This window comes from Hyla sarda, chromosome 13 (assembly GCF_029499605.1).
Source record: "Hyla sarda isolate aHylSar1 chromosome 13, aHylSar1.hap1, whole genome shotgun sequence".
Taxonomy (NCBI): domain Eukaryota; kingdom Metazoa; phylum Chordata; class Amphibia; order Anura; family Hylidae; genus Hyla; species Hyla sarda.
In genome coordinates this window covers 33,744,062-33,756,791 of record NC_079201.1, presented here as the reverse complement: position 1 = coordinate 33,756,791, position 12,730 = coordinate 33,744,062, and the positions used below count along the sequence as shown (strand labels likewise).

The window sequence follows — 12,730 nt, the reverse complement described above, 5'->3', positions numbered from 1 at the left end:
GGAGAACAATGTAATATGTATAGGGCTTCTGAACTGTCAACAGCAGATATTTTGGAATAAAAATAAGAGGCATGGTGGATTTCTACATGATCTTTCCTCTGCATTGCTCATCTCCCTCTCTCTACTGACTAAATATGTTGGTCCGGACATCTATATTTAGACCAGTGTTTCCCAACCAGGGTGCCTCCAGCTGTTGCAAAACTACAACTCCCAGCATGCCCAGACAGCCTTCGGCTGTCTGGGCATGCTGTAAGTTGTAGTTTTGCAGCAGCTGGAGGCACCCTGGTTGGGAAAAACTGGTTTAGACTGTGGGTCATGTAGAAGAAGAGTCAAACCTTGTGTGTGAAGACGCGCTGGTCACTGCATCTATTTCCTGATCTTTCAGGCGTTTGAGTCGCTGCAGCTGTTCTTCATGGTCTTTGCACATTTCCTGGACAGATACCCTGGAAAATGAAGTAAGGATGATAATGTATGAAGCACTTTTCTCTGCCATTACGTTACAGTATTAGTATAAGGGTACGTTCACACAGGCGGATTTTTTTGCGGGTTTCCCGCTGCGTATTTGAAAGTGGGCGGGCTCTTCTCAGCTGTCCGCAGCAGATTTTCCGCTGCGGAAAATCCGCCACAAGCCCCCTTGAAGTCAGTAGGGACTGTGGCGGGTTTTCCGCAGCACAAATTCCGCTGTGGAAAATCTGCTGCAGGCAGACGAGAAGAGCTCGCCCACTCTCAAATACGCAGCGGAAAACCCGCTAAAAAATCCGCCCGTGTGAACGTACTCTTACCCAGTCTTCCTCCTCACCTTTGAAGTTCTCTTATCCTTTCTATTTCCATATATTTTTCTTGTTGGAATTCTGTGAGTTTTTTCTGATACTGAGCCAGCAATTCTGCTTTTTCTTGCTCTGCACTCTTACAGCGGGACATGTATTGGGTAGACAGCTCCTGGTTTTCCTGGCGTATACGTTCCTCTCTCTGACGGAAAGATTCCTCTAGTAACTTCAAACGGTTTCTATGAAAACAAATAAAAACATATAAAAAAAAAATATATATATATACAAAAAATTGCTTAGATGTCTGAAGGGAAAAAGTATTTATCCTTAAAGGGGTACTCCGGCCCCAAGTCATCTTATCCCCTATCCAAAGAACCCCCGCAATCTCTCATGCAGCACCCACCTGTGTCAGCTGCACAGAGGGATGATCGCTCCGTGTCTGAAGGGTCACGACTACGGGGCCGGAGTATTGTGATGTCACGACTCCGCCCCATGTGACATAACGCCCCTCCCCCTCAATGCAAGTCTATGGGAAGGGGTGTGGCATTACAAGGGGGCGGAGTCGTGACATCACGATACTCCGGCCCCGTAGGAGTATGAAGCTTCAGACACGGAGCGTCCAGCGCTGTGTGCAGCTGAAACAGGTGGGTGCTGCATGAGAAATTGTGAGGGTCCTTTGGATAGGGGATAAGATGTCTTCGGGCCGGAGTACCCCTTTAAGAGGAAAAAAGTAGTGAGGTAATGATCACCAGTGATTTCAAAGTACCCCCAGATACAGCTAACCTTATCACTCATGGACATTACTGCACACTCACATATTCCAGGTACCTGTGTGCATTCTCTATTAGATCAAGATCTTCTTTATGCCTTTGTTGCAATGTCTCCAGTAACAGGCTTTGCTGTTCACGCTCCAGCTGCAGTTTTCGTACCTGTAATGCAAACAGTCATAAACGTTTCAGACTTTATTTTACAATCTGAAAGAACATCCTTCCCAGTATAAATAGCCATATCATACCTGAGCCTCAAGGTCCACTAACTTGCTGGGTAAGACATCACCATGAAATTCCTTCCTGTCTTCTTGGACCTTGGATGGAACTGTAGCTGGCTGCAGGCAAAAAGATCAGAGCAATGAGTATGGGCTCTAAGGCTGGCTTATCCGACGGTGATCAGACCTATGAAAATATTACTGAAAATACTTCAAGGGGAATGAGTCAGGTCCATTTAACCCCTATAAGCCATGCGCAGTAACTTGCAGATTTAGGGCACAACATTTGAACGCTGTGCCCATAAGGTTACCCTGATGCCACACTATAGTAAAAAAAACACAAAAAAAAACACCAAGGGATAAGTAGTCATAGGGGCAGAGTTGCAGAGCAAGTGTCACGATGCCCCCACCCTTCTTCTAGCACTGAGTGCCAACCTTTGCATGGGCGTCAGTCAAGAGTGGCTGGAAGTAGGAAGGGGCAACAGGACTACATGCACAGCAGCTACGCACCCATGCCTATTTACCCGGGCGTCCGGGAGCAGTGATTAAAGCTGCTTTTTTACCACAGTGGGGCATCAGAGGAAGCTTTGTCCAAATGATGTGCCCTACATCCACACGGTACCAGGGAGGGCTTATAGGGGGTAGAGGACCTGGTAGGTTCTCTTTAAAAACCTATTGTTACTCAGTTATTGTTGACCAACCTGAACTCTGTCTCGGGTAATTTCTGAAGCCACTGTTGAAGGCGCTGTAAAACAAAAGAACTCAAATATGAGCCAGAAGAGCAAAAATTCTAATGTAGAAGGATTAGAGAGAGTGAAAAGACTAAACACCAAAGTTACAGGTTAGATAATGCTAGGAACGGTACCTGGAACAGGGTTTTCCTTTTCTCTGGAAGTAGAAGTGATGGAGGATAGTGCTTTAACAGGAATCTCCCAGGGTAAAGGAGTTCTGTTACAGAAGAATCAGGGATTTTGTGAACACGACTGACATGAAAATGTATTGCATACAGATATAATAGTCTGACTATTATGGCACCTACCTAGATACCTCTGGTAAGACTGGTGTGGCCTCTAGAATAGTTTTGCCTTGGTCTGACTGTTGGATAGTGGTCACAGACCCCACTGGACCACTGTGTAAAGAAGTAAAAAATCATTTTAGGTTACAAAGAGTTAATATTTGAATGTCAGTCACACTCCCGTTCCAAACATGTTGCAGTATAAATACCTAATCACGATGGTGAGCTGTATTAGCAATACTTGCTGCAGTGTGTAGAAAACATGGCCACAAATTGAAATAACATCTACTTCTTACTATGGGCATTATGAGAATTTCAATCCAAGACAACGCTAGAGAGCATCAATGGATCAGAGGAATAGCAGCATCTGAATGGAGGCAGCAAAGCAGCCGTGCCGATCCCAGCTCACTGAAATATACTCTCTATTCAATATATCCAGGGAACCGATTTCCTAAATATAATGTGGCTCCAAGTTCAAGTTTCACTTTAAAGAATAGGTAAGATCAGACTGGTCAGCCGAGACATTACATCAAATAGCGCCAAAATAAAATATTGAGCAATTTAATAGCCAATAAGGAAGAATACAGTAGATGTATTATCTTGAAGTCTGATATTAACCCCAGTCAATGGTGTATCTGCGGGCATGCTCTTTGGCTGTCTGCACAAGTGAACCATAGATATAAATTAAGACTGAACGTGTAAAGATGTCAGAAATCTGCCCTGATCACTCTCTGTATCCTAGTAATTTACAATTCAGAATCAGTAAATCATTTATAAAATAAGTAAAAAAAAAAAAAAAAAAAGCTAATGTATGAGTCTTATTCACCTGCCTACAGAAGTCTCTTTTACACCATACTGATTCTGAACTTTTTGTTCTTGTTTTTGAGCTTTCTTCCGAGACAATGCAGAAGTCAACCACTCATCTTCCTGCTGCACAGCTGGGGTGTCAATCTGTGAGGTTTTTGGTTGGGAGGCCATTCTTGCGTCTCCTTTAGTTCCAGATGGGGGTCGTCCTGCAGCGCTAGGTGTGACAGTGGAGACTCGTGGAGGCTCTTTTGAAGGAGTCTGATCAGGGACATCTTCATCTCTGAGGCCTAACCAATCAGCTCCACTCTTCTCTCCCCTTGCTGGACTGTGACCAACAGGGGTTGAGGAGCGAGATCTTGCATCAGGTTTCATGGTTCCATTACTTTCTGCAGAAAATCTGGGTGTTGGTAGAAAAAAAATATGGTAAAAAAAAAAAATACAAAGAAAAACAATAACTTCAGATTGAGAAAAGCAGTGCGGTGGTGGCCCCAGCCAAAGGTTATTCATGGAACTAGAGATAGAGGGAGCTACCGGGTTCCCACAGCTTCCATTTAAAGGGGTACACCACCCCTAGACATCTTATGCCCTATCCAAAAGAATAGGGGGAAAAGAGGGGACCCCCACGATCTCTCCTGCAGCACCCCCGTTTCTCAAGCGAGGATCGCTCTGTGGCTGATGACGGGTAGAGATGAGCGAACTTACAGTAAATTCGATTCGTCACGAACTTCTCGGCTCGGCAGTTGATGACTTTTCCTGCATAAATTAGTTCAGCTTTCAGGTGCTCCGATGGGCTGGAAAAGGTGGATACAGTCCTAGGAGACTCTTTCCTAGGAACGTATTCACCTTTTCCAGCCCACCAGAGCACCTGAAGGCTGAACTAATTTACGCAGGATAAGAGATCAACTGCCGAGCAGAGAAGTTTGTGACGAATCGAATTTACTGTAAGTTCGCTCATCTCTAATGACGGGCGATGCAGGGGACGGAGTATCGTGACATCACGGCTCTGCCCCCTCGTGCCATCACGGCCCTGCCCCCCTCAATGCAAGTCTATGGGAGGGGGTGTGACATCACAAGGGGGCGGAGTGACATTGGGGGGGGGGGATGTGACAAGGGGGGAGGAATGTGACAAGGGGGGAGGAATGTGACAAGGGGAGGAGAATGTGACAAGGGGAGGAGAATGTGACAAGGGGAGGAGAATGTGACAAGGGGAGGAGAATGTGACAAGGGGAGGGGGGACTGTGACAGGGGGATATGTAACGGGGGAATGTGACATGTAAGGAAGATTGTGACAAAAGGGAATGTGATGGGGGGAGAGAATGTGACAAGGGGGGGAGGAATGTGGTATGGGGGGGGAATGTGGTATGGGGGGGAGAATGTGACAAGGGAGGGAAGACTGTGACAGGGGGATATGTAACAGGAGAATGTGACATGTAAGGAAGATTGTGATGGGAGGGGGAATGTGACATGGGGGAGAATGTGACAAGGGGGAATGTGATGGGAGGGGGAATGTGACATGGGGGAGAATGTGACAAGGGGGAATGTGATGGGGGGAGAGAATGTGACAAGGGGGGGAGGAATGTGACAAGGGGGGAGAATGTGACAAGGGGGGAGAATGTGACAAGGGGGGAGAATGTGACAAGGGGGGGGAATGTGACAAGGGGGGGGATGTGGTATGGGGGGAGAATGTGACAAGGGAGGGAAGACTGTGACAGGGGGATATGTAACGGGAGAATGTGACATGTAAGGAAGATTGTGATGGGAGGGGGAATGTGACATGTAAGGAAGATTGTGATGGGAGGGGGAATGTAACAAGGGGGAATGTGATGGGGGGAGAGAATGTGACAAGGGGGGAGAATGTGACAAGGGGAGGGGGGAATGTGGTATGGGGGGAGAATGTGGGGAATGTGACGGGGGGGTGAGATGTGATATGGGGGGAGAATGTGATTTGGGGGGAAAGTGACAGGGGGTGGGGGGAATTTGACATAGGGGAAAATGTGATGGGAGAAGATGTGACCATGAGGGGAGAATGTGACAGGGGGAGATAGAAATTAAATGGGGAGATGTGAAATGGGAGGTGGGCATAAAATAGGTGGATAGTTGTAAAATGGAGGAGATTGGACATGAAATGGCGGGATTTCATAATTTAATTATTATATTGCATTGCATATTGAAATCTGGAATATTTAGGCCCAAAATCGCAATCTCACATTTCCCCCATATGGTGCAGCCCTAGTCCCCACTCATTGCTATTCTCCTTTATTATGTGAACTTTTTGGGCAAAAAAAATGTTTAATGTTTTAGATAAAAATATAAGTTTAGACAAAATACCTGACTGATGATCGCCGAGATTGTCGACCTTCTGGGCTGAATGCCATAGTGGGTTGGTAGGAGCCAAAACCAAAGTTTTCATCTTCTAATGTATCCTCCTTTTCTGTCAAAAGTTCCTCATTATTGTGTAAGTTTTGATGAGCACATATCACAAATTCTCAACGTGGATTCATTTTTCTTACCTGGTATTTTCTGGTACTTGGGATCCAGTTTGAATTCTTTCTTTTCCCCAGTTAGCGGCCTTTCCAATAGTTTGGCTGATGTCCCCCTCCCTAAGAGCTCATCAAACTTAGAACGTGCAGGACGTGGAGCAGAGCTGGAAAAATAAAAATACCCAATGTCTTCCTGACCAAAACATTAAAACAAACACAACTTTTAAATAATAACAAAATGTTTACATAAGCAACAGTTTCCCTTTAAAGCAGATTGTATACCTAAACATGCTGCGCTATGTACTTGGCGAACATTACAGAAAGATCTCTTCCACTTAAATAGTGTTTAAAAAAAAATGGGGGCATTTGGCTAATAGGAGCGATGAAAAAAAAACAGTGAACTCAGTTATGACTTTGCTGCATACATCAGAATATACTATACAAGGGTTTCATTGTATTTCCTCTTACCTCCTCTCTTTTTGAGGACTATCGGTATGGTCTCCAAATCCCAGAGCGACCATGATGTCATCAGCATCCTCCTCAAAATCTAAATCGCTTTTCCTATGAGATGCTGGGGAAGGTCTTGTTGGGCTGGTGACTGCTGTCTCTATATGTCATAAATGTGTAGAAATTAACATGTTTAACCTGTGCACGCTGCACAAAATTCTGCCCAATAAAGGTGTACAAATAATAACATGTAACATAAAAAGAACCCATACCAATGAAACCAGTTAGTGACCAGCTAAGTCAACTTCCCAAACAGAAGCCCTGCACCAGAATGTTTTCTTTATCCCGTTTCCATTGGATTTCTGACCATTATCGCCTCCTGAACGGTGTGCGTTTCACTTCCGCAACATGTGTCCAATCTCACCTGCTCCCGCAAACATTCTGTCACTGCTTTTAGAGGTAGTACCCCTGTGCGATTTTTATTACCCCTCTGTGCGATTCCATCATCCCCTTGTGCCATTTCATCAGCCCCTTGTGCCATTTCATCAGCCCCTTGTGCCATTTCATCAGCCCCTTGTGCCATTTCATCAGCCCCTTGTGCCATTTCATCAGCCCCTTGTTCCATTTCATCAGCTCCTTGTGCCATTTCATCAGCCCCCTGTGCAATTTCAAAAGTCTGCGGTACTGTGTTGGATTTTGTGGACCCGCTGTATGTTCTGTGACCGCCTGCTCCAGACTTAAAAACGCCTGCTCCTGCAAGTTTCATATTGGGTCCTGCGGAATCCCAATCCCATTGCAGTCAACTACCCCAACTTGCTTTTGAGATGACCAGTGGGGTTTTCAGGACGAGGTGTGAAGAGTGGGTACATGTAAAGGGACACCAGAGAGGAGTCACCAAAAATAACAGCTTTTTCATTTAAAAAAATAATTTTTTCCTAATATAGATGGACAGCTCAATGATTTCATCAGGTTCAAAAACACATTTTTACTAAGGGGTACACTTCAATGCATCAACAACATATCATATCTATAAAGAAACGTGTGCAGCTCCTTATACGTGTTCAGCTTACCACTTCTCTTCACATGGGGCTGTTGTGGAGCAGGTGTAGAGTCCTTTGGGTTTGGCTTCTTAGCTATTCCTTTATCTTCATCAGACAGGAGTCCTTCAAGTGAATCATTTATATCTATTCCCAAGAATCAAACCGAAACAAAATCAGAGGCATTGCTTAAACAGAGTCTTAGGATCATGTGCAGAGTATTATTTGTGCTGCGGTTTGTGCAGCTAGCCTGTGCTACTCCAGACTTCACCATATCTATTGCTCCTGCCATGCCATCAGCAAGGACATACATGTTCAGCATTCTTTGAATTATGACCTACATGTACATCATTCTGGGTTATTAGTGATGATCATATACAACTTTACTTTATTCTGTTTTTGTTTCCCATTTTTTCCTGTCTTGGTCAGAAAGTCATGAAGGCAAAGAATATCAGGAAGATCTTTCCCCCTGTGACCACCATCCTGTTGGCCCTATGCTCCAGTGTATACCGAAACAAATGACTGCCACCATTCAGAAATTAAGTCATAAGATGTCAGGTGTGTATATATCTGACACCAAAATAGCTACAGACTGTTCTCTCTTTACTAAAGAAATGACAGAAATTCACAATTCATGAAGATACATACTTCAAAAATAAATTTTTCTAAATTTTTTGTTTTCCTATATGGAATATCGCCTTTAAAGGGGTACTACCCCCCCCTTAGACATTTTATCCCTTATCCAAACGATAGGGGATAACATGTCTGGTCGCGGGGGGCCCGCCGCTGGGGACCACCGCAATCTCCCTGCTGCACCCGGCATTCATTTAGAGTGTCAGGTGCAGCGCCGAGGGCTCGTGGCATCTCGGCCCCGCTTGTGACGTCACGCCCCCTCAATGCAAGTCACGCCCACTCCCATAGACTTGCATTGAGGGGGCGTGGCCGTGACGGCATGAGCGGGGCGTGGCCGTGATGGCATGAGCCTCCGCCCCGCATCGCTGGTCATCTGGCATGGAGCGAAGTAAGATGTCTAGGGGCGTAGTACCCCTTTAATGGTGGACCAATTTTATTTTTTGTTTTTTCCTACTCATGTGCAGGGCTCCTTATATCAGGGCTTGTTTTGTGCAGGAACTTTGTACTGACAATTTGTTTTGCTATACAATGCACAGTGAAAAAATATATGTATTTTTTTGGGAGGTGCTTTTTTGGTTTTCATTTTTACACAGTGCACTTTATGATAAAGCTGACATGTTATAATTCTGTAGGTCACTACGATTACAGTCGTACCCAATTTGTAAAGCTTTGGTTTAATTTTACAAAAAATAAATACTTCAAAAACTACCGTATTCTGACGCCTATAATTTATTTTTTTCTGCCTATGGGGCTCCTACAGATCAATGTAATACTACAGTATAACACTGGTTCATTAGATCAAGACTCTATTGCTACAGCCTAAGACAAGCAGGCTGTAGCAATAGATAGGTCACACAGTACCAGAGGCCTAGTACATGCCTTGAGCTGCCATGACCACGAATTGGCTCCCATATGATTTTGTCACGGGAAGCTCATCTACCTGATGCACCACCAAGGTTGCACACCACTGCTGTTAAAATGTAGCTCTCAGCAGCCCGCTCCATACACCCTTAATTGCACAATTATTTAGATGTATGCGACTGGTCATAAAGGGGTTAAAGAGGTTGGCAACTTCCTATATAATGAAAGAAATTTACTTTAATTGCCAAGCTATGTTAACTACAGGTACTGTATTCCTGATGTGCCCTCTTTTTTTTATTTTATATACAATATGTGATGTCCTGTCCTTCTGTTCACTCTGGGTGGGATGCAGCTCCAGTCAAGGGGTCCTCAACTGGCGGACTCATGTCCGCCACCTGCAGAAAGAAGCAGGGGGCTCAGCCTAAAAAATATATATTTGTGTTCGGGGCTCCATACGTGCACTAGTGACAGGAAAGATTGCCTACATACCTATACAAGATCTTACCCTAGCATATCGGTTTGAGTTGTGCCATAACTGCGCAATGAGGGCACACCTATAGAGGGTATGCCCTATAGTGAAGGAATAAAATAAGGGAGGGTTCCACAAATGACACGTGCTCCGACCCTGTAGGATAGGGGGAAGTTATATACACACGCCCTCACCTGTTCCCAATAAGCCGCACCTGGACGTGCAGGGAGCGATAATTACTTCCGCCCCTCGCACAAATAGATCCCTGCGGGCTTTATACATATACATGCCTTGTGGCATTTTGCCTCTTCGTCTAGTTTGCCGCTATGGACAACGCTGGGGCTGGGAATCTGGCGCTGACTATAGGAATCACTTTATCAGCAGGAGCACACTAAGCAATGACACTTTCCTCATGAGAATTATTGGTTGTTTTAATAAGCTCTTTGACCAATGATGGAATTGCGTGCCGGTGAGAAACAACTATGCCCAGTATGCAGATGCTCTGAGCACATACTCAGTGCGAGGGAGTGCGAGAAAAGCAGGAGTCCTGCAGGATGCTGGGTGCAGCCGAGAGAGAACTGAACCACAACACATGAAATATCTGATATAATATTATAATTTAATACTAATCAGGACAGAAGATCGACATGAACTATTAACAACAAGCGCATAATATAAGAACAGTGGTCCTGATTTACTATTGTAAACCCGACCTGTTTTGTTGGGTTGTGCGCCAGAATTTGGCGCATTGAGCCTCAAATTGTAAAAGAAAAAAATGTAGAAAACCCGACCAACTCTCCATTTTACTCAGAAAACCTTTACAAAATCGCAACATATTTACTAAGGTATCCACATAAAAATTACTGGATTTTAGCTGAGAAAAAACCTACAGATCAGAGCAGTTGTAAAAATAACTAAATGTAGGGAAACATTAGTAAATACTGTGGAAAAAATTTGTAGGTAATTCAAACCCCCAAAAATCTACACTCCAATCTTAGTAAATTAGGGCCAGTATCATCCTATCAAGCAACCACTTACAGAGACCTGTATGTCTGTATGGTGAATGGCTAGCCAGAGGATCCCTATAAAAATGGACAGAACGCACTCTGACAAATAAGTAACAGAATGAGTAGTATAGTCATCTGAATGTATTGTCAGGGTATGTTTAGATGGGCAGATCCCCAACATATTTTACACAGCGGATCCGCCGACGATAGACCGCTAGTTGGGGTCTCAGATGTGCCTGCTCAGAGCAGCAATACACCACTACGAGCAGACACACTGCGATGTGCGATTCACCGCGCCCACGTGCAGTATATTGGCACATCGCGGCTGCTCTCGGCCTAACTCAGGGAGCAGGGGGAACGGCCGCAATGTGTGCAAGTACACCACGCATGCCTGGCGACTCGCACATCGCAGCAGTGTGTCTGCTAGTAGCGGTGTATTGCTGCTCTGAGCAGGCATATCTGAGGCCCCAACTAGGGGCCCCATTGTCGGCAGATCCGCAGCGTAAAATACGTTGTGGATCTGCCCGTTTGAATGTACCCTAATGCACCTTTATCATATACATATTACACCATGTACATGTTCACTATATTACAGTGTGTGCAATATACAAATTTATGGTACCCATTTTCCCGCTTGAGACTTCGAATTACGCAAATTATGTTATGAACTTTTTTTTAAATTTAAAATTTTATTTTTATTTTTGACAAGCAATATGCATACATATACACACACATCTGTTTTGTATGGTTTATAATTTATGTGTACTTTGTTGTGTTTCATTGGGTATTAAAGAATGAACCTATTTTTGATGCATTTAGTTTAGGTATCCTTAAAAACGGGCATTTTATTTATTCTTAAATACTTTAGGAAGAACTTATTGCTAGCAATCAGGTCTGGGCAGACCAACTTCTAGCTTATTTATTTATTGATCTTGCTCTCTATTTATGTCTTGTCACTTACCATCAAAAGAGAATTTCTTGTAAGGTCGGGCTGGGCCAACAGGTGCAGACAGAGGTTTCTTCTCACTTTCAGGTGCTGATGTCCCTGTTGCACAGAGAATAAGCCACATTTACTGCTGCAATTTTACCTCCCTCTTTTTTTTTATTTCTTTTTTGTAAAAATCTACTATTTTAGAAAAAGGAGATTTTTAGCACTCACCGTAAAATATCGTCTCGTTCATTGGGGGACACAGATACTGATGGATATAGGCTCTTGCCACTAGTAGGGGCTGACACTAGGAAAAAAAGTCGGCTCCTCCCTGGCAGGATATACCCGCCCACTGGAAGTGAGGTAATCAGTTTTGTCAAAAAGCAGTAAGAGAAGCCAACAAAGAGATAGGACCCTGGAAAGGAATCCCGTATAAAAACACCAGGGCCGGGAAAAGAATATCCGAACAAGAAATTAACAAATGGATGGGTGCTGTCCCCCTAATGAGGGCTACAAGAAAGAGATTTTACGGTGAGTGCAATCTCCTTTTCTCGGTCACTCTTCATTGGGGGACACAGATACTGATGGGACGTAGCATAGCAGTCCCTGGGGTGGGAAAGAACTACCAGCAGAGGAAGGGGATCAGTCCGGAGACTGAACTCCAGGCTGCTGTAAGGCTAACAGGCAAGATCCTGGGCCAAAAGGCAACCGAGGCCTGATACTGTCCAGCAGTACCTTCCGTCCATGGAGATGGACTAGGACGACAGGAAGGGACCGTCCTAGGAGAGATTTTAATCTAATAGGCCACACAGAGAGACAATAAAGGACATTACGGAGACCTGATGGGCCATAACCAACGTGAAAAGAGGTAGCAAACCAACTCCAAGAAGCACAGAACCAGAGAGAAGAAGAGCCTTGTCACGATTCGGCTGGCTGGAGGTGGATCCTCTGTGCCAGAGAGGGATTGGCGTGGACCGTGTCGGTGGACCGGTTCTAAGTTGCTACTGGTTTTCACCAGAGCCCGCCGCAAAGCGTGATGGTCTTGCAGCGGCGGTAGCAACCAGGTCGTATCCACCGGCAACAGCTCAACCTCTCTGACTGCTGAGATAAGCGCGGTACAAGGGAGTAGACAAAAGCAAGGTCGGACGTAGCAGAAGGTCAGGGCAGGCAGCAAGGTTCGTAGTGAGGGGCAACGGCAGGAGGTCTGGAACACAGGCTAGGAACACACAAAGAAACGCTTTCACTGGCACAATGGCAACAAGATCCGGCAAGTGAGTGCAGGGGAAGTGAGGTA

General features: G+C 44.9%; 1 protein-coding gene across 3 annotated transcripts in view; it reads right to left on the bottom strand.

The window, feature by feature from the left end:
* Positions 1 to 12,730, bottom strand: part of FBF1 (Fas binding factor 1) — a 100,112-nt gene that overhangs the window by 38,693 nt on the left and 48,689 nt on the right. For all 3 annotated transcript variants that reach the window (XM_056550682.1, XM_056550684.1, XM_056550683.1), the window contains 13 exons: positions 11,470 to 11,553; positions 7,572 to 7,685; positions 6,523 to 6,661; positions 6,085 to 6,218; positions 5,903 to 6,005; positions 3,594 to 3,971; positions 2,792 to 2,881; positions 2,618 to 2,700; positions 2,454 to 2,497; positions 1,783 to 1,872; positions 1,596 to 1,696; positions 800 to 1,006; positions 336 to 443 (listed from right to left, as the gene is read on the bottom strand). In XM_056550682.1, coding sequence (XP_056406657.1) covers positions 336 to 443; positions 800 to 1,006; positions 1,596 to 1,696; positions 1,783 to 1,872; positions 2,454 to 2,497; positions 2,618 to 2,700; positions 2,792 to 2,881; positions 3,594 to 3,971; positions 5,903 to 6,005; positions 6,085 to 6,218; positions 6,523 to 6,661; positions 7,572 to 7,685; positions 11,470 to 11,553 — 1,675 coding nt within the window. The remainder of the gene's footprint in view (positions 1 to 335; positions 444 to 799; positions 1,007 to 1,595; positions 1,697 to 1,782; positions 1,873 to 2,453; positions 2,498 to 2,617; positions 2,701 to 2,791; positions 2,882 to 3,593; positions 3,972 to 5,902; positions 6,006 to 6,084; positions 6,219 to 6,522; positions 6,662 to 7,571; positions 7,686 to 11,469; positions 11,554 to 12,730) is intronic.